The 20,232-nt window shown below is 50.8% G+C and overlaps 10 protein-coding genes across 10 annotated transcripts; 4 read left to right on the top strand and 6 right to left on the bottom strand.

The window, feature by feature from the left end:
* Positions 1 to 1,587: 1,587 nt before the first annotated feature.
* POX_c04125 (uncharacterized protein) lies at positions 1,588 to 2,283 on the bottom strand (the record flags this gene model as incomplete). The annotated part of the gene is made up of 1 exon (XM_050113009.1): positions 1,588 to 2,283. One exon carries the CDS (start codon positions 2,281 to 2,283, stop codon positions 1,588 to 1,590), a length of 696 nt encoding a protein of 231 aa, XP_049970565.1.
* Positions 2,284 to 4,560: 2,277 nt separating this feature from the next.
* On the top strand, positions 4,561 to 4,868 carry POX_c04126 (uncharacterized protein; the record flags this gene model as incomplete). The annotated part of the gene is made up of 2 exons (XM_050113010.1): positions 4,561 to 4,565; positions 4,640 to 4,868. 2 exons carry the CDS (start codon positions 4,561 to 4,563, stop codon positions 4,866 to 4,868), a joined length of 234 nt encoding a protein of 77 aa, XP_049970566.1.
* A 194-nt stretch (positions 4,869 to 5,062) lies between these two features.
* POX_c04127 (uncharacterized protein) lies at positions 5,063 to 5,839 on the top strand (the record flags this gene model as incomplete). Its single annotated transcript, XM_050113011.1, has 1 exon — positions 5,063 to 5,839. One exon carries the CDS (start codon positions 5,063 to 5,065, stop codon positions 5,837 to 5,839), a length of 777 nt encoding a protein of 258 aa, XP_049970567.1.
* A 909-nt stretch (positions 5,840 to 6,748) lies between these two features.
* POX_c04128 (uncharacterized protein) lies at positions 6,749 to 7,270 on the bottom strand (the record flags this gene model as incomplete). Its single annotated transcript, XM_050113012.1, has 1 exon — positions 6,749 to 7,270. One exon carries the CDS (start codon positions 7,268 to 7,270, stop codon positions 6,749 to 6,751), a length of 522 nt encoding a protein of 173 aa, XP_049970568.1.
* Positions 7,271 to 8,067: 797 nt separating this feature from the next.
* Positions 8,068 to 9,466, bottom strand: POX_c04129 (uncharacterized protein; the record flags this gene model as incomplete). Its single annotated transcript, XM_050113013.1, has 2 exons — positions 8,068 to 8,438; positions 9,019 to 9,466. The coding sequence occupies 2 exons, from the start codon at positions 9,464 to 9,466 to the stop codon at positions 8,068 to 8,070; spliced, it is 819 nt and encodes a 272-aa protein (XP_049970569.1).
* A 1,689-nt stretch (positions 9,467 to 11,155) lies between these two features.
* Positions 11,156 to 11,481, bottom strand: POX_c04130 (uncharacterized protein; the record flags this gene model as incomplete). Its single annotated transcript, XM_050113014.1, has 2 exons — positions 11,156 to 11,265; positions 11,361 to 11,481. The coding sequence occupies 2 exons, from the start codon at positions 11,479 to 11,481 to the stop codon at positions 11,156 to 11,158; spliced, it is 231 nt and encodes a 76-aa protein (XP_049970570.1).
* A 1,128-nt stretch (positions 11,482 to 12,609) lies between these two features.
* On the top strand, positions 12,610 to 13,971 carry POX_c04131 (Polysaccharide monooxygenase; the record flags this gene model as incomplete). The annotated part of the gene is made up of 1 exon (XM_050113015.1): positions 12,610 to 13,971. One exon carries the CDS (start codon positions 12,610 to 12,612, stop codon positions 13,969 to 13,971), a length of 1,362 nt encoding a protein of 453 aa, XP_049970571.1.
* Positions 13,972 to 14,894: 923 nt separating this feature from the next.
* On the bottom strand, positions 14,895 to 17,042 carry POX_c04132 (uncharacterized protein; the record flags this gene model as incomplete). The annotated part of the gene is made up of 3 exons (XM_050113016.1): positions 14,895 to 15,979; positions 16,058 to 16,877; positions 17,022 to 17,042. The coding sequence occupies 3 exons, from the start codon at positions 17,040 to 17,042 to the stop codon at positions 14,895 to 14,897; spliced, it is 1,926 nt and encodes a 641-aa protein (XP_049970572.1).
* A 1,014-nt stretch (positions 17,043 to 18,056) lies between these two features.
* On the top strand, positions 18,057 to 18,689 carry POX_c04133 (uncharacterized protein; the record flags this gene model as incomplete). Its single annotated transcript, XM_050113017.1, has 4 exons — positions 18,057 to 18,075; positions 18,194 to 18,268; positions 18,375 to 18,510; positions 18,629 to 18,689. The coding sequence occupies 4 exons, from the start codon at positions 18,057 to 18,059 to the stop codon at positions 18,687 to 18,689; spliced, it is 291 nt and encodes a 96-aa protein (XP_049970573.1).
* A 323-nt stretch (positions 18,690 to 19,012) lies between these two features.
* On the bottom strand, positions 19,013 to 20,226 carry POX_c04134 (La protein; the record flags this gene model as incomplete). The annotated part of the gene is made up of 2 exons (XM_050113018.1): positions 19,013 to 19,852; positions 19,918 to 20,226. 2 exons carry the CDS (start codon positions 20,224 to 20,226, stop codon positions 19,013 to 19,015), a joined length of 1,149 nt encoding a protein of 382 aa, XP_049970574.1.
* Positions 20,227 to 20,232: the final 6 nt, after the last annotated feature.

Below are 20,232 nucleotides of genomic sequence, written 5' to 3' on the forward strand. Positions count from 1 at the left end.
CGTCACTTGGTATGAAAGACGTACATATATCCAAATTGCCTGCTTTGGGCCTTGAGAGACTGTCTGGTTCTTACTGCACGATTGCGGGACCCTATAAACGGTTTAATGGGTCCAATAAAGGCCTTTTTCCCCCTCTAAGCAGCACTAGATCGTTCGACCATTCTCAGTCTGTTGTTTTTCTTGCTAATTTTGAGGAATCAACCGTTTTTCCCACCACAAATCCGCCATCGACACCTCAGGCGACCACTCTGGCGGTGACCGCTCAGTCATCAATTGTCCGCTTGAATCAGGAAGGTTGTATATTCCGCATTTCTCTGTAGTCTCAAGCAATGGGGCTTTGGCACTTCGTCATTCATTTTCGATGTTGTCATAACACTCATCCATCACAAGCGAGTAGCAGTGCCGCCAATGTCTGACTCACGGGATAAAGGGGGGGCGTGCGGATCTAGGATCTATATGTAATGGTGCCTCGTGTGGTGTCGAGGTGAGAGGAAAACACTGAACCATAAACTGACTACTAAATTCTGTGGATAAACAACCCCGTGGCTTTTCTCTGCGACCGGCCTTTGATCCAAGGACACTGTCCACCAAATTGGCCAATCACGTATTTCTTATTGGAGCGGAAGCATTCATTGAGCTTATGATGCTACCATTATTGCTCCATTCCTGAGCATGAGCCTGCTCCTCGGGCGTGGTTTGTATCGACTGAGCGGAGTACTCACGGCGTACAGGTGATGGGTTGACTCAGTACACCGCAGCGGCGGACCCCCGATGCAGCTGATAAGCGAACGACACTCTGACTGTATAACCCCATTGACTCCTGGCTTCTCGACTGTCAAGTAAGGGCGAAGTCTATGCTGGGCACATGCGCACTTCAATTTCGAGCCCGATCGGCAGGACAGGCATTCTCTGGTACAGACGTACCCGTCTCTCTGTTCCAGTATCGCACATTAGACTTGTAATTTCCAACTCCGCTCTTGTTCGGGGTACCATTGCAATCGACTCCAGGGCCGAATTAGACTCATCCAATGAGCTGATAGAGAGGTCAGCAAGTGAGGTGATAAGCTTGTCGGATTGCGATAAGGCTAAAATTCGGGTTGTGTCGAGCTTTCAACTATTGACGCGGATAGGGTCCGATCGTATCACCTCGGGGCATCAGCCAGTCATGTTGTGATGCAAAAGCACATCACGTGTCTCTGATGCACGAATTATTTTGTTTCGTGGTAACTCCGATAAGCCACGGGACATCTATTGGAATTTCAAATCATGCGTGCGTTTGTTCAATCGTTTTCACAAGGTACTCAATGACGAATGGGTGAGTAGTGTTTCTAAAAGGCTATACTCCATCATGTGCCGTGCATACATACTTGATCAACGAAGCCGAGTCTCTGACCAACATCGAGATGAGCCATACCATACACCTTCACTCGGGCACATGATGATGGTAGGTACCTCAGGTGTGAGCGTCAACACAACCCTGTGTCATTCAAGTTTTCCAAGGTTGCAGCGGCCTGGCTACGCTATTTGGTGGATAGGTCAAAGTATGATATTAATTTCTCATGCACAAGCAGTCAATGACAGAGGTCACTAGACCAATTGATAACTACTTTCCTTCAAGAACCTCTCCATGGGAACAGTGTTGAAATGACGCCTATTTTCCGCTGTGAATCGAGAGGCGGTCTCCAGGCCACAGTCGATAGACAATGGGCGGAGAAACTCAGCCACGAGTGATCGGCCATTGGCTTCAGCCCACTCCAGAGCAACTCTACCACCAAGGTCCTTGATTCGCGGAGATGCTCCGTTTTCAATCAAAAATATGACCGAATCAAGCAGACCTTTTGCAGCAGCATGATGAAGGGGCGTCCCTGTACTACTGTACATGTTGAAATAGTACTCATCGCCACAATTTGGGTACATAATATCATTGACCGAGAGACCCTTTCGGACAAGGTAATCGAGAATATCGAAACGATCATCCAGTTCACACATCGCCGCGTAGTGCAAAATCTGGCCCTGTTGTAGAGAGGCACCACGTTTGAGTAGAGGTTTGACAATTGAAAAGTCAGTCTCTCTATATGCCACTAATAACGGCGTGCAATCTCTGTAACTATCACATCGCTGGTTAGGGTTTGACCCGTGGTCCAGGAACCACTCTTTTAATTTCCTGTCGTGGTCAGTTGTACTGGGCGAGATACGTGAGCATGTTATGACGAACAGGCCACGGAAAATCCTTACGCTAGAGCTGGAGGCGCATATGCATCGGTGTATTAACGCCCCATCCATGGCGAAGGAATGCGTGGAGGATCTGGTACGACGCGTTTCGGGTGGCTTTTGAGAAAAGCTGAGAACTCATAGGAACTTCACAGTCGAGTAGTGCTTCAACCAATTCAGAAAGAATAGATGCAGTATTCTGAACGAAGCGATCGTCGTCCCTGTCATTTCCTCGCGACGCTGCAAGGATAGCACGTATTCTACCCAACGTCACCGGCAAGGGCTAGTTCCCGGAGTTCAGTGATGCCGTAAATTTGATGGCACTGAGAAATCTCGTGGTCTGGCATTGTCGAGGTTCTGTGGTACAAGAATAGTCGAAATGCGAGACGAAAGCTTATTGGGGGAGTAACGTTATGGCACTGCGGGCTTGGCGGAGCCAGCCGTAATGGTAACGTTGATGCGTTACTTACATATACCGCTCCCGAGCATACCAGAACATGCGTTCTAGTGTATTTGGGTCTTTTGGATTATTTGGTTTAGTAGTGAGCCCGGGTGCTGATATCAAACTGGAAGTAAGGCAGCTTATATGTGCCGGAGCGTATCACATGGCTCCAGAAAAAACAAAAATCGTCAGGTGCCCCGACAGCTGTCTACCGCTGGCTAATATCCTTTGTCACCATCGATCACTCACTCCCCCTCAGCGGATGGAGACACTAACCAACGAACTGGAGAGCGATTGATCCATTCTTGCCTAATTAATGACATTAAAGCTATTCTTAGATATGTTTGATACTATGGTGCATTACAAGGGATTATAAGGGTGAGCAGGGAACAGTTTACTGTTGAATCTCGCTTTCTGTTCTGTGGATAGAATATCTACTATTGTAGAAGACTTAATAGATCTAGTATCGGGTAAATTGCTTCGAGAAATAGGGCGCATGAGAAATTAGGATGCTTGGTTTCATGACTCAGGCTGTCCAAGCGAGAAAAGCTGCCAATTCCCGTCTTTGATTCCTCATATAATCTATTGCGATTTCCGCGGCCATGAGGACAACGTCTCCTATGTCGTATCAAACACCCATTAGTTGGTTTTCAACGTAAACAGTAATTCGCCCAGACCTTGCGTCGATGAAAACAGAACCACCTGCTGGCCCTCGGTGCCCACCCAAAGTCACGTTGTACATCCTCAAGAGAGGTACGAGTCCTTGGGCAGAGAGTATCAACTTGATGCCTTCTATATGCACCAACCACAAGTGATTTTCCACCCACGGGGAACGCGTTTGCGTGTGCTCGGTATAATGCAATCATTTCGTTCATTAAGCGCATCAAATTCTGCATACCAAGATTTGGATCCTACGTAGGATATAGCATTGGTGGGATATGTGCCAGGATTGCTCCGTATGGGGAGACAATTGCAACAGTAGTACAACCGTTGAGGTTCCATCTGGGTTCCTATCGCTCGTCTGTGGTCTCGAAAGGGGGCAAAAAGAACTTGATTGATACCAACTTCCCAAGTCTGTTATCGCATCAAAGCATCATGAAAGAGGGAAGTCACGGTATGCTTAAGCGATGGATTGGCGCCAATTTGGGGGCTCTGTCTAAATCGTGGTTAATGGGCATGGATATTAAGTGGTCTTTTAATAAAATTATCTCGATAACTGAAAACCCTTGCTCCGGGCCTGGACTTTCTTGCCCATCATAGTTCAGCGAGAGTCAGGTAGCAATCAGAGGAGACCTGCCAAAAGCCGCGCTTGGTGGTCATTCACAAAACTGGTCCTATTTATTAGTTGACATGTTTCATTCGCAAGGGAAGCCTCAGTTATCTTTTGCAACCTGCGTTGAACGGGAACGTAGATTCTATCAATGTTTGTTTATAGATACTAGTATTTTGAAGTATCTTATTAGAACAGGCACTGGTTCCTGGCTATGACTAAGCCAAACCCCAGGGCTACCAATAGTTTCCTAACTCGTCCTCAGATCAACATTCTTAGGTGTCAGTCAAATCTCCTAAGCTTCTTTTATCCTCTTAGAAGGGTACCGCATACGGACTCGCGCTTCCCTTCTCGCTGACCTCTCCTCATCATAATTCAAGTTTGAGAAATATAGTAGGTTCTTTACGCCCATTCACCGACGTATTAACGCCCAGGCTTAATTATCCTGCGTATAAATTCCGTACTGACAATTTCCACAGCCAGCAGGTAGTAAGGCCTCAGATCCGGCGATTTATTCCCGTGGATAACCAGATTTGGTCCGTCAAGACAATTCAAAGGTTGTTCTTGGTGGTTCGTCCACTGGCATTTTCATTTCGCTCTTTGTGCAGTTTTCCCCTACTGTTTATGAGAGACAAATATGCCGTGCGTAGTTCAAATGAGACAAAATGCTTTCTTTCACCGTGCACTGAGTGTTTTCATGATCTTTGCTGGGGTAGAGTCCGCCTGGTGTGCACTGGCGAGGCGTACATATTTCTTCGCATCCCTGATAATGACCCTTCCGCAGTTCTCTACTACCTGTCCGTGCCGGAGGAGGACGTCGGGCCAACCATGGGACGGGCAGGTGACCTGTATGATGACAACAGCCTGCTTTCGACCACAATAGGCCAGTTATTGGCTTTCCCCGAGGCCCTAGTGGATAGCGGTGGTAGCGGTGCGTACATCTAAGGCTTTCTCTTAGCAGAACAACACGAGGATCGTGATCCCGTTCCCGGGAAGAATCAACCACGTATTTATGAGGTCACGACTCAGTCAGTTCCTTAATTACATATTTGAGAAGAGCGACGCTCTGGGATATTTCTTGTAACGCTTCCCGAGCGTTAGCTATGATCCCGACCCTCACGTCGTATATACCTACAGTCATGGATGGTAACCGTCTTCCCAAACTCGCGGTTCTCATTGATGCGGACAATGCCCAACCCTCCGTTGTTAATCTCCTCCTTGCCGAAGTGGCAAGATACGGTACAGCTCATGTGAAGCGAGTGTATGGGGACTGGACTAGACCCAATCTGCAGGGCTGGAAGGACAAGCTCCTTGAGCAATCCATCCAACCAATCCAGCAGTTCGCGTATACCCATGGCAAAAATGCGACCGACTCAGCTATGATTATTGACGCCATGGAACTTCTATACTCTAGCCGATTCGATGGGTTCTGTCTCGTCTCAAGCGACAGTGACTTCACCCGGCTGGCCGCTCGTATCCGGGAGTCCGGAGCAATTGTGTACGGATTCGGGGAGCGAAAAACGCCCAAGCCTTTCGTCGCTGCATGCGATAAATTTATCTACACTGAAAATCTCGTGCATATTGATGAGCTTGTGCCACACGCGCAGAATGTTATCTTTTCTGAAAGTCAACCATCGGCCGGGCACGCTCCAATTGATAGCCCCTTGACAAATCAGTTGCGAACGATGGTAGAAGCAGCGTCCGATGACGATGGCTGGGCTAGGCTCTCTGCTGTCGGTCAGCTCCTTACAAAAAGTTGTCCTGCCTTTGACTCTCGTACCTACGGATACCATAAGCTCAGCGACCTCCTCTCTGCTTCCCCTTTGTTTGAAATTACCAGACGTTCTCTTCCACATGGCTCCACGGAGATCTTCGTACGTGACAAGCGTAGGAAGCCCGAAAGTTTTGCCACTTAAAGAGTTGTATATGTGACATCGGTTTTCTACCTCTCTGTCTGATCTAGTGATTCAGGGTAAATTGATTGGTGGCATTTAGTTCATACGCCGGGATCTCCAACCAGAAGATATATGCACGTATTATGGAAAAAGCCCGCAGCAGTTGGAGAAATGTGAAGCCAGACTAGATAGGCGATGATTACCACAAGGCCTACAAGGACTCATAGTCTTTTGTCAGCCCCCTGTTCTTGGCGACATTTGAGAAGGGAGTCATATGGGCTTCAATCTGCTGGGTGTCAGTAGAGAGTTATAGGCTTCTGACAGTGATTAACGGCGTAGATCACTGTTGGTACTTCAATAGCCGAGGCTGTCCGGAGGCATCAGGATCCAGCCCGAGGCATATATATTATTTGATGGACACGACACTGTCGCTTCGTAGTCATATGCCAATCTCACCAGATATTCTAGAAGCCTCCAAGTCCAAATTGCTTGATTTGTTTCCCTCGCTGGCACATAGCGCGTGCCATCGACATCATCTGCCAAGTTGATTCAATTGCTGTCTGCTCAGGCTCGTTTGTACCTGCTTCTCCGCACGGGTCAGTTGGGAAAGAAGAGCCTTCGGGCGGGTAGAAACTCCTCGCAATTCCCAGTACGCACATTCAGCAAGAATATCCGCTGGGGTTAGGCGTCAGGGTCAATTGATTCCCGCCGTTAATCTGCATCAGGCTCACCTGTGTCTATGTGTAACAGATGACTCATCACAGGCGTACATCTCTCTTCATGGAGAACGATGTGACATATTATGTTCTGGCCGTACCGGTGAGAAAATGATTCGATTTCGCCGTCCTCCCAAGTAACCAAAAATGTCCCAGGAATCGTGCTAGAATGAAGCATGATTTCGCGAGGCATTAGTTGGATGGCCCGCATAACTCAACGTCGACGCTCATGAGTGATTATGGGTGGGTTATATTTTGATAGCCCATCCTGTGCGGCCGCGAAAAGCTCCTCAACGGCGTAATCGCATAAAAAGGGCCCATTGACCAGCACACTTGCGCCAGGCCGGCAGGTCCGTCCATGTACCTTGCTGACGTCGAAGAAGTGCTGGTCTACCATGACAGTCCGACGTTTAAGGTCGACCAGCATTTCAATCTTGCTGTCGTTGTGAACAATCTTGATCTGTGTTGGATACGAGCAAAGAGCCAAGGAGGCCCTCAAAGCTCTGAGGACCGTATGACCAAACCAGCTGTCCGGTAGTGTGGAGGTCGTGGCGTTGCGGAACATATGGACGCGCTGCTCGTCTGCTGTTCTAATTGATACAGACCCGCGCAGAAGGTTCCACAGTGTCTCCGGTAGGCCAACCGGCTCTTTCTTTATGATACCCGTGATGATGTCGACAGACTGGATTGGCTTTAGATTGAGGCCAAGACCCTGTGGAACCTTTGGAGAGGTCATCTATTTTTCTTCGGACAATAATTTATACACCCATTGATAGAACTTTTAGTGGTATCAATTAAATATATCTGTATTACTCTCCTGTGGGCCTCTGCATTCCGGGTGGAGCGACTGGGCGATCCACTTTGTAACTTACGAGGATCTACAATGTCCCCATCGATTAGCGGTGGTATCGATGCCTTCTCTCCAGTGTCCAAAAGAGGACAGGAGCTGGGTTCCCAAACCTCCCGTTTCTTCTCTTACCCAAGCAACCTTGCCAGAGTGTCAAAGTCTTGAGCTTGGGGTTTCTGGCCTACTCCCTCATGACGTTGTTCCATCCGTGGGTGTATGTTGGTGGCCATGCTGGGTAGTCAGAACCAGGCATACACTGGTGAACGAGGGCCAGTCATTACTTTCCGGGATAAACCTTCAAGTGTTTTGCTCGACCGTATCAGTGGTCCAAAGATGGCCATATATTAGTTATCATTTTCACGATGTTATTGATAGATTCATTGAGAGTCTTTTGACCTCATCAAAAGTCCCCGTAGATCGAATATGGATTTACGGCTCCTAATGCCACAACGCAGACAAGAGGCAGCCCTCTACAGCCGGAACAACCCGTGGTGCTGTCCAATCTCTGCCTATGTGCGTCTAAATACGTTGGACGAAAGGTCCCGCCGGGCACCAAGATTGAATTGCTCACACTTGATTGCGTAAAATTACTTAGATCCATATTTTCCTTTGCTTTCTACTCTACGGAGCAATTAAATACTCCCGTTGTTTCTTCCTGTCGGAGAGGAGGAGCTTGCAGCCTTTTTTCAGAGCTCTGCCTTTGTACGCAGAGCCAATGCGAGATCCGAGAATTTGCGACGGCCCAAGTTCCCTTCTTCCCATGTCTGTGTAGAAACGATACTCTGGACTCCATTCTTTCTGTTAATGAAAAGTTTCGGTAGTGGCAGCCGGGCTTCGTCATACCTGGTGATAACCTCGTACATATGAACTGTTAGGCCGGCCAGAAAGAGGACATCATAATTAGGTTCGTCGTATTCCCATCCATCCTGCAGGGATGCAAAAAACTCGTCTCGCATCCACCGAAGGTCACCGGAATAGTCACGGGCGAGAAGGGCGACGTAGAGATTTCTTGGTTTTTTCGTTGGACAAGAACGGCTCAAGTCATAACCAAGAAGCACTGGCGAGCATCTATCAAATGTTAATGCCAATATAAGCCAGCTCTTGTCTTTGAATATGCAGTTCTAGATCTCGAGGCCGGTGTTCGATACATTCTTAATGTCGGCTTCTTGGGGTATCTTCCAAGCGCATGTATTCAGGGCTCATAGCGGGTTAAATCTCGAAAAAATTGGAGGTGACTGATGGCTGGATAAGACAGCGCAGAACTTGTGCTTGTCTCCCAGGTCGAACAGGGGAAACGCTGTTCTATATTCACAGCTCACCTGAAACAAAATTTAGTAGACGTTGGTCTCGGAGAGTTGTCAAGGCTTGTTCCGGCGATCCCCCTGCCGCAGTCTGTTCCTGAATAGGCCCTTTTCAGGCTTCGTCTAAGGCACATACAAGGTGCCCTCCAGGACACCTGATGACAGACTCTACACATGACTTTCGCGTCATTGGAGACTATTTTAAAACCCTTCACGAAACGGATGGACTGAGTTTCAGATGAGACTAAGAGCTGCGGATACACCGAAATGGACAAGATGTAGCCCACCATAGGTCTTCACAGCTGGCAAGCCAACGGTTCTATCCAAATCACTGACCAGTCGTTTCCCGCCATTTCCATTCCATCGAGGCCCATATACATTTGTCGAGAGATGCTTCTTTCTGATCCACAACCAGCGCCTCCTTCACCTTCACGCCCATGTTACCAAGGTCGGTGTCGACGGGAAGACCACCTGTGGAGAGAAGGCGTTCTGCGGAGCTGTCGTAATTTCTTAAAACGGCCATTAAATGAGGGTGTTTCTCTTTCATGTGTCTGACTGAGTCGTCAAGCTCTTCTTCGGAATATTTATCACTCATACTGGCTTTGTCAGGAATTATAATCTTCTGTCTTGGAGGAATAACAAACCCGATCTCCATCAGTGCCTGTCCACCGATTGATAGGTATCTTTTGGTCTTTGTGGACATTGATCGCAGTGCATTCTCCACCATGGCGGCAAACATTACGTAGAAAAGGTCTTCCGAGGTAAGATCTTGGTTCTCCGGCATCCTTGCGGGTTTATGTCTTGCAAGCATGTGTACTAGGAGTATATTGTCCTAATAGCTGAGGAGTAAATGAGATCAGTGGGTGTAGTGTGCTCAATCTTGCAGGCATGGTTTTCTTAAATCCTCCCTCCTATGGTCTGCAGAAATTGAAGGCCCAGGGACAAAAAAACATCTATGTGAGCCCAGAAGGAATTTGCGGTGTCTCAATCTCAGTAGAATACCTACGGTCCTGATTGTGCTTATATCACATGACCTTATAACAGCAAGGAACGGGCTCTTAAGTTGAAATCAAGTCGGGTCTAAGTATTTAGCCAGTAATGGTGGATTATCTCGTCCACATTTGTAGCGTACTGAAACAGTTCGACGCCGAAGGATGAGCTAACGCACGACCAGTGACCAGTCGCGCGACCTCAGGGCGGCATTGCTCACCTACTAGAACAAGGAGGGCAGGCGTCGAGATGCTCGTAAATTTTTGCTCAATAGGAACAGCGACCCGTGAACAAAAACTTGATCTCCTGCACAAGCTACTGTAGGTGGAAAGGTATTCATTACGGTTGTAGATTCGAACTCCGCCTGGATTCTTTTTTGGGAAGACCCCCCAAATTCACATGATATAAAGATCCCACTTTTTGACCCCAGTTGAAACCCTGTGAGCCTTCAAGAATTTTTTGATTTGACTTCTGTTTAGATAAACGAAGTCTCACTGTAGCATCCTTTCTTGTATAAACACTTAGTACGCGAGCGCAAACATCCCTTGATGATATTAAAGTACGTAACGTAGTAGGTCCACCAAACTTAGACTCGTTGAACAATCATAGCCATGAGCAACCCTGCACCAAGCTGTGACGTACAATATAGGTGCAGGCTACGGCAGTGAGCAGCTTTCTCGGTCTTAGAGCGTGTGGCTACTTAGCTAGTAAGGGGGCACTGATGTGACTCGTCAGCGACCGCAACTTGACGGGTGGATCACAGATTATGTCCGCTTCGTCTTGTTTGAATTGGATATCCCTTCGCTGGAAGCAATTTATTTTACGGCCACTGCCCCTGTGGCTGTCGGACGAGTCAGGCCCGCTGTGCCAAGCCGAACCTGCCAACCGTTGCAAAGCTCCGGTAGATTGACAGTGCGTGCGATGGGTCACCGGTCACCACGACCCTCCATGGTTCCCTCCATGATACTGACATGGAGATCTCGGAGATTTGACTGCACTGCGCGTATGCACAGGTGGTTTCGCATGGGGTGATGTATATAGTTGTAAAAATGTTGCTCAAAGGTCCTGACTCCACCTGTACGAGGGCCAAGAGTGCCCACTGCCCAGAGCTCGAACGCCGGTAAAGAATCTAGCAAAGAACCTCCACCCAAAGGAATCGATCAGGTTTTCTTCTGCTGTCTCCGCGGAAGCGAAAAGCCAATCGAAATATGAAGACTTGACTTCTTTTCTTATACGAGTATGTGGACACCGGGAGACACAGTGAGACTAAGAGAATGAGAGTACCTAAAGCGACAACAAATTAGGCTGTTCGGGTCTCCGGCTGGTCGATGGCTGCCGGATCACGTTCCACCCACTTACCGCTTACTTCGGTAGTTCTGCAGCATCATGATCCATCTGGACATCTAGACTCTGCAAGTCATCACAGCCATTACGAATTCGCTCGACTCGCACGGCTTGCTCGTCTGTGCACAGCGGCAAAGGATCATTTGATGCAAGATGAGCAGAGCACAAATTCCTCTGACCACATCATGCCTTGGGACTGATCTTTCACACCGTGGGTGATCAATCCGGCACAGATTGAAGCACCTTGGTCTGCAAATTGTCATGTCAGGATAAGGATCATTGGACATCAAACGTAGCGTGTGTGTCTGTGTTTCATCGGTTGACCGATGAGGCCCCCATCTCACCACCAGTCATGGCCACATCACACTGGCGCTCCACAAGCAACAGCACTGCAGCCATGATTCGATCGAACTCACCGAGTCCACCAGTCCCCTCCACGTTCCCGTCTTCCGGGTCATCTTCCATCAAACTGAAGCAATAGTTGACGGTCTAGCCTTCTAGCCTTGTCACGAGCCGCCGGTACTGCAGGGGGTTAATCTAGAGCCGATCTAGCTTTTCCCCACTCTTGGCGATTTCAATCTCAAACGCCAAGAAGTCATCGTCTCCTCAGCCAGGGCGCTAGTGCCTGGCTAGGAACCACACAGCACCCGCCTGGCGAACGACCCAGCGCAAATGCGGTATGCCAGACCGTTAAACACGATCCAAAGAAGCAGGGGCCACTTGCCATATTAAGGCTGGGGTCCGTCACTGTGAAACCCGAGCTGTCGCAGACTGCCGCCCACGATCGGCAACTCGGAACTAGTGGTTTGGATTTGGACGAACCGAACCCTAGACGGTCCTTCGAACGAACCCTGAATGCGTAGAGTCAGACATCGATCCGTCCAGGACTCCATCGTCTTTGCCGCTCCGCCAATTGTCGAGGAGATCCACCCAATTCAACGGAGCTTCCTATGTCATACCCGTCATAGGCTGACTCGCGCATTGTGGATGTCGAGATAGACCCTGTCTGTTCTTCTCTGTCAACCGTCCCAGGCCCGTAGAATGCCATGGCTCCTCACCCCTCCCCCCTGCCAGGAGACCTTGATATCTTCATCTATCTGGCACCCCGGAACTGCTCTTTTCGGAGCCATGGGGGTTTCTCCACCTGTAGTCGACCGGACTACTGGTGGAACTACCCATTATGCCAGACACAGACGTCTCTTCCCAGGGGTCATCAAACGGTAGAGAATCAATCCGTCAGGTACCCGGTGGAGTTCTTGCTGGTGGGCGCATATCCTGCGCCGAGGTTATCGAATAGCCGCGATGCGAGCGCAATGGATGGATGGAGAGAGAGGGGAGAGAGAAGAGATATAAAGACCGGTGACCATGGCCATCATAGCATTCTCTTTTTTCTTCCCTCTATCATCAGTCTCTACAATCCATTCTTCATTCTTTCCCAGGTCTAGCACCTCTTTCGTTCACTTTTTTTTGAGTTGACTTCATTGACTGAAGTCCTCATTGCATTCTTTCACCCCACCTTCTTTCCAACTCCTTCACAGATCCAACTTTTGCTCACGCTGTGCGTGTATCATCCCTCACCAACCACTCATCGAAATGTCTGTCTCCAAGATTGCCGGTATCCTCCTCGGATCGGCCGCCATGGTCGCCGGTCACGGTTATGTCACCGGGGCTGTCGTTGACGGTCAATACTACAACGGCTACCGCGCCGACTCTTACGGCTACATGGCCGACCCCCCCAAGGTCATTGGCTGGACCACCAGCGTCCGTGACAACGGCTTCGTCGACGGCTCCAGCTACTCGTCTCCCGACATCATCTGCCACCGCGATGCTACCCCTGGCGGTATCTCCGCCCCCATCAAGGCCGGTGGTAAGGTCGAGCTCCAGTGGACTGAGTGGCCCGAGAGCCACAAGGGTCCCGTCATCAACTACCTCGCCAAGTGCGATGGTGACTGCTCATCCGCCGACAAGGCCAGCCTCAAGTGGTTCAAGATCGAGGCCGAGGGTCTCCTCGAGGGCAACAAGTGGGCCTCGGACGCACTCATTGCCAACAACAACAGTGCCTCTGTGACCATCCCCACCTCCATTGCGCCTGGCAACTACGTTCTCCGTCACGAGATCATTGCTCTGCACTCTGCCAACAACAAGGATGGCGCCCAGAACTACCCCCAGTGCTTCAACCTGAAGGTCACTGGTGGTGGCAGCGACTCCCCCGCCGGTGTCGCCGGTACCTCCCTGTACAAGGACACCGACCCCGGTATCCTCGTCAACATCTACTCCAACCTGAAGAGCTACGTGATCCCCGGTCCCGCTGTCTACTCTGCCGGCTCCTCTTCTTCGTCCTCTGGCTCCGACTCCGCCGCCCCGGCGACCACTGCCACTCCCTCTGCCACTTCCGTTAGTTCTTCCCCAAGCTCCAGCTCCATCGTGAGCCCTTCCCAGACCCCCGTCCAGCCCAAGTCTACTCGCCTACCCCGCCCTTCGCCAAGCGGACGCCCAAAGAAGCACTGCAAGCCCAAGAACAAGAAGAAGATCGCCACGACGACCGCTTCTGCTGTTCCTTCCGCTGCTACTGCCACTACCACCACCATTGTCGGACAAGCCACCGCTACCATTCCAGCGCAAGTTACTGACTCGATTCCTGCACAGACTCCTAGCGCCGATGACTCCGTCACCGTCACCGCCAGCGCTGGAGGCCAATCCGCTGCCAGCGCTACCTCCGTCCCCAGCAGCAACTCTGGCTCTTCCTCGGGCTCTTCCTCCTCGGGCTCTTCCTCCTCGGGCTCTTCTTCCTCGGGCTCTGCTCCCTCCTCTTCCGGCTCCAGCTCCTACAACTCCAACGACTGGTCCTCCTACCTCAGCTCCCTGAGCGCCGAGCAGGCCCTGAGCGTTGTCCGTGACACCCTCAAGTGGCTCGTCAGTGACCAGAAGGTTCACGCCCGTGACCTTCGCGTTTAAAAACTTGCACAACTTTCTTTTCACTCCAATTTGAGTGCAAATTTTCAGTTGCCCGAGTCGATTGCCACCTCTCAAAAGTGAATTATGTCTTTGGACAGCGTTTCCTTTGGATGGACAACGTCTTCGTTTTCCCCCACCTCATTCCTTTCTCTAGGGAATGTTCATCATTCGATCAAGATCGCGTTGGTGGGATCAGGTATCCTACACTCATGTGACAATATCGGATCTGCAAGGGATACTGTACCAGTAAACCTATCTAGCGTTCACCTTCTCTTTTCTTTTCCTTCTTTCTTGATTTGGCTGTGCTCCGATGGTTTTCATCAGGAGAGGCCCACCGATCTGGGGATTATCCCGATCATTTCTTAGACAACTTTTTGTTCTTGAATGGACTTGTTTGACTGCTCTGAACTTGATTTGAATATTAGTACTCGTAAGTGAAAGCTCAACGTAAGACGTCAGAACGTGGCGTACAGGACCGGACAGTAAGAGGCTCTGACACTTCTTTTCGTTGGAGGGTTCGGAGACTCCTAAGTTTCTTAGTGTCAATTGAGGGTCTATACTCTCACCCTCTCTCCCTCTTTCTTCTAGGCACTAACCACGGCTGGGGGCTGTTCGGATCTCGCAGAAATATTACAAATCTCAACTATGGCTCCTACAGCCATCCTGTACGTGTACGTCCAGACATGGGACTAGATCATACCAAGCACTGATACTAAACAAAGTACTTGAACAAGTAGAGTAAAGCTAGTTACCAAGGCAGGCTTATCTTCCACTCTAGCGGGCAGACCCAAGTACAAAGCGTGGTGGTCCTCGACTCATTCCCGTCGTTAATAGGTAGGTAGTACCGATGACTGATTGATAATCATTGAAATAATGCTCCCACAGTCTCGAAATTCAATCGCCTTATTGAATTTTCCGTTCCTCTATTTCTTCTTCTTAGTCTTATCCACCACCTCCACCCACTGACTCTTCAAACCCCGACGCGAAAGCGCCGCATCCACCACTTTTCGCTGATCACCCTGCACCAGAACCTCCATCACCCCCTTCGGTGCACCAACCGCCTGCGTCACACTCGTGCTACTCGCGCATTTCTTCTGCAATTCCTCTGCCAGCATACTAGGAATGATTCCAAAGATCTCCAAATTCGTCACCTTGGTGACCGTCTTGGATCCGGTGCGTTTCTCAAGCGTGACGACGGCCTTGGGTGTGGCGCCTGCCTTGGGTTTTACGTCTGCGAGCGTCTGGCCCGATTTCAAAATGGCGTAGTGGGGCTGCAGGAAAGTGTGGTCTTCGAGGATGCGTTTGAGAAGAGCGTCGCGGGTGACCTTGCCGCGTTTGAGGGTCCCTTGGTCCTCTGCGGAAGCGGATGTGAAGATGGTGTTGGCGAGGAAAGGGTTGAGATTGATGATGCGGCGATTGTCGGCGGAGACGAGGTTTTGTGATTGCACGTATTGCTCGACATGGGCCGAGACATCGGAGTACTTGTAGAAGTTCTTGGGGTTGCTGGAGGATGAGGCCGGGAAGATGTCGGGCGTGAGTTTCTGCGTGGGTCGGTAGAGTGTCTGGACATTGAGGGTTTGGCCCACGGACGGATCGGCGTCGTCGGTTGCAGTAGGGGGTTTGCCTTCGGTGGAAGAGGGAGCTTTGCTGGGGGTTTCGAGTGCGGCCTTTGATGGGAGTTTGTATGGAACAAATTGCTCCACGCGGCGGTCGTTGAAATCAATGTCCATGATGTACGTTTCCTGTCCGCTGCGGTCCTTGGATTTGACCAGCTGCATTTTGTCCAGGTGCTTGATGAATTTCTTCACGTTCTTCCAGCTGGTCTTCTTGATGGTGTAGTACTGCGCTTGTTGTGCAGAGCGAATGGGCAGGTAAGGTGTGATGAGGTTAGCGATTAGAATGGAGGGCGAAACAGGCAACGACAGGCCGTGGTTCGGTGCTGATGCATTCTCCTGTTTGAGTTTATAGATGGCGTAGAGAAAGGCCTTGATGAAGGCATCGTCGATTTCTATACCGATCAATGTTAAGAGTCTCCAGACTGGATGGAGCGGATGGGGAAAGCTTTGAGAGGTCTGTTAATACGTACCCTTGGTTGTGGGTTCCGGCTCTTGCACCGCAGGCTCCTCATCTTCAGCCACAGGCGTTTCATGAGAGGCTTCGATAGCTTCCTCGGCAGTCTCTTCGAGTGCGAGTCCCTCGACTGCAGAATTAAGCTCTTCTGTGTCGTTTTGGTCCTCATCCCATCCTTTCAGGTACGCCGGCGCCGGGCGGCCAGGCCGAGACGATGGACTCCATGCCCACAGCTCATCTCCCTCCCAATGAAGACCTCGTACAGCGTGGCCCTTGGTTCCCTGCACCTCTTTCAGAGTGGAGACATCAATTTCGCAGATACCAACAAACCGAGGTACCGTGTAATTGTCCAATCCCGCCACCGCAACGACCGCTCCCGGGACAGCTCGTGCAGGGAATGGAGGTTCGTTCGCCAAACCGGGCGTCATGAGATCCGCACCACCTCGCAGCTTCTGCATCACCATCTCGGGAGTATAGAGTAAAGAAACCAAGTCTGGGTTATGCCATAGCGTATAGACAGTCGGATACAGGCGCTTGTCTGAACCCGGCCCATGTTCCACCTTGAACCACAGCACCCGCTCGTCTCCATCCGGGTGTGCGCCGACGTAGACTGTCCCTTGGACCTCACGGAGATCAGGACCCGCCGTGGTGGTGAAGCGCGCAGATGCAGTGTTCTCTGGGAGAAGAGCATTGCGAATCGAGGCGAGGGTCGGTACAGCAGCTCCATCGGTGGGTGTGTCGGCAGTGGTTTCGGGAACCGTGATCTGGTAGTCTTTGATGATTTGATCGGCAATTTTCCTCCGATCTGAGGACCTGATCGGGGAGAGATTCTTGATCTGCGAGATTGTCAGCTTGTTCTCCTCGTCTCACAGTCTGCTGTCACGATCTTCAAGAGCAGTCGTGCTGTCTCGTAAAGCTTCGAGGACTGCCCTGAGGGGCAATGTGGGGGAGGTTAGAAGGGATGGGAGGGGCAGTCCTACAGTCGGCTTCTTTTTAAACATTTTGGAGAAAAGTACCGAATCAAGGGATCAATGGCTCGAGATCAATTTCCAGCTCCCAAGTCATCCACGGTCGGGTCAATTATCAAGAATGAGCCAGCGTGAATGTAAAGGAGCTATGGCCGACGCATGAGCCAGCGGAGAATGACCGCGTAGAAAAATCCCCGCCGCCCCGCTCCACATCTCCGCCCGGAAATAAGAAGACGCCGTTGGATGGTGCATCGAGAGAAGAAGACATCCAGTGCTGTGAGATTTTGAGGAGATGCGAAAGACATGGCTATCGATCACATATCGGTCAATGGCCTGCTTGGACAGCTTCAGGCATATTTCACACTTGATTTAAAAAAAAGGCACCCAGCGGTCATCGAAGAATAAAAGATGAGACGGTAGACTCGGTATAGTAACGCCTCAAGCCGACTTGGTGCTGCCAGTTCCTATACAGGGTCATCTAGGTATCTCTAGCATTCAGGATCAGGGAGCGGGCAGCATTTGTACCCGACTCCAAAGGTGAAAGCGAACCGGAACCTAAGATATTCCCCCAGAGCGAATTCATGGACCACCTCGAGCATCGACCAGTTATCAAATCAATACAGATTGGCCCTAGGTCTGTACGGCAGAGCCTACTAACAGTGAAACACACTAATAGCTCGAGGATACTAAGGCTGATCTAGCTAGAAAACCGATGCTCGCTCAAATTCTATTCACTTACTGCTGAGTCTTGACTATGAATGTTGCAAGTAGAAAGGCTTGTGACGTGATTTGGCATCGGATCTAGTACTGATTCGAGAGACCATTTGGTACGCTGAAACATGATCGTTTCTCTCGAAGGCTAACTAGGAAGTTGCGTAGGTGAGTAGTCATCATGCAATCCAGCTGGACGGGATGTGGGATCTCTCGACCTTGACTGACATCTGTTTCCCAACGCCTCTCTCATTGCTATTACAAACCACTTCCACCCCCCCTCGCTATTTACTTCAATCTTCATATCCATTTAGCTTCGTAGCATAGTACCTTAAAATGCCAGTCTACCATATCGGTGAGTATTACCATGACTTGGTTGCACTCCTCTTCACGCTCTCTTTCATACGCAGAATGCGGGGGAGCCGTGTACCTACCTCCGTCAGTCCAGAATCACAATCTAACAAGAAACCAAGTACTCTTCCGCCTGAAAGAAGGCGTGACACCAGCTCAGCTGAGTGCTTTCTCCGAGACGGCCAAGGGCATGGTCGGTAAAATTCCAGGTCCGTATCGCAGTTCCCTCGAGAAGGCTCACGACCTGTCCGGCATCCAAAAGAGCCAGGATGCAAGAATCCTAACCGGGGTGGTGGTCTGTAGGCTTGATCTCTCTGGAATGTGGAAAGCCTCTTCCAATCTGTCTGCCACGGGCGCATGGCTTCGACATGGGCCTCGTCGCGGTTCTGGAGAAGTCGGACACCGTCGCAACGTATGCCATCCACCCGGCTCACTTGGAGTAAGTAAAAAGATAGTCCCGAGTTCTCTGCTCCCTTCGATCCACTTGCACGGATGAAAAGATCTGCAAGGGCGTGACCACCCTTCTCCCTGATTGAAGAAACTCACGGTCGCCTTAGAGTTCACAAGTTGAGAGAGGAGCTCTGCGATGAGACGCTAGCCTATGATCTGGAGTTCTAGGCTACGGGGGGCCTCCGTCGACAGTGCCCGTGACTGCCATGAACATGTCCGGCAGAGGAGGTTTGCAGTGGAGGATACTTACATGAATAGGAGCTGTTAAGAGACGCGCGGAGATGCGACCAATGTTTGAAGTTGAATTGGAACCTCAGTCATGATTCACTTAGAATAACCAGAAAAGACATAAAACGCCGGTGTGACTGGGTTCATATCATGACACTTTTTTTCATCCCGCCCAGACCCATAGAGAGAAAAAGAAAAAGAAATGGAAATAGAGAGAAAGAGGGGGAAAAAGGAAGCAAAATCGAGGAGATGCAAGGCTAGCTTTACTCCTTAGCATCCACCTTCTTGGCAGGATGGTCACCGTTGGACTCATCCTCACGGGCGCGCTTCTCACCGGTGCCGGTCGCTTGGATGACGGGTACACCTCGGGCGTCCTTCTTGAACCCGCTCTGTTGATCCTCGTTACGGCGCTCCCGCCAGTCGCGCTTGTCCTCGCGGTCACGGCCTCCACGGCCACCACGGCCACCGCGACCACCACGACCACGTCCACCGCGACCGGGGCGCCCACCACGGCCGGTGTTGGCAAAGACCTTGCCAGCCTTGATGTCAGCGACCTTCTCGGCGCAGTACTCCTTCTTGCTCTTGATGATCAGGTCTTCACCCTTCCACTTGGGCTTTTCAGCAAGCTCCAAGAAAGCCTTCTGCTTCTCTTCGTCGGCAAACTCGACGAAAACGCTGGCCTTGAAGGTCTTGTCCTGAGTGCGGCGTAGGCGAACGGCCTTGATAGGACCGTAAGGCTCAAAGAATGCCTCGATGTCGAGCTGAGTGGTGGGCTCCTCCTCGCCAAACTTGCCGAAGCCCTTGGCGTAGATGCTCCGGGCCATAGCCTTGTCCTCGAAGACCTTGACCGCCTCGGCGTTGTTGTCGAGGTTGATAGACTCGGGTAGGGGAACCTTGCGCTTCACGGCGGTGTCATTCTCGGTCAATTCCAGGGTCTCCGAGTCCTTGAGGGCCTTGACGATGGCCTCGAACGGCTGGAAGCGACGCATGCGCTTGAAGGAGTGGAGGAGATCCAGGGGCACGGCGTTGTTGGCGCTGCCGCCAACCTTGCCAAGCAGGAACTTGTCCATGGGCAGGTTGGAATCAGAGAAGTAGAATTCAACCTATTCAAGTTAGGTCAGAAGGAATATTCGATCACCCATCACCCAAAAGTGAGTGGTAGTCATACCTGCTTGCGGATCTCCACTGGGTCGTCAGTCTCCTTCTGCGAAGACGGGTCGAACTTGGCGTTGTTGGCGCGAGTGAAGCGACCGCTGCGCTGCGGGCGCGAGTCGTTTTGCTGCTGGGGCTTCTCCTCAGATTGCTCTGACTTCTCACCCAGCTTTGCGGCTTCCGCGACAATGCGAGCCTCCTCGGCATCGGTCTTGTCGGTCTTTTCCGCCTCGGTGGATGCACCATTCTCCTTCAGCTCAGCGAGGACGTTCTGCACATCCTGCTCGGCGGCCACGTTGGTGGCGGGCTTCTGCTCCTCGGCCATGGTGAA

This window comes from Penicillium oxalicum, chromosome III (genome assembly GCF_001723175.1).
Source record: "Penicillium oxalicum strain HP7-1 chromosome III, whole genome shotgun sequence".
NCBI classification, from domain to species: Eukaryota; Fungi; Ascomycota; class Eurotiomycetes; order Eurotiales; family Aspergillaceae; genus Penicillium; species Penicillium oxalicum.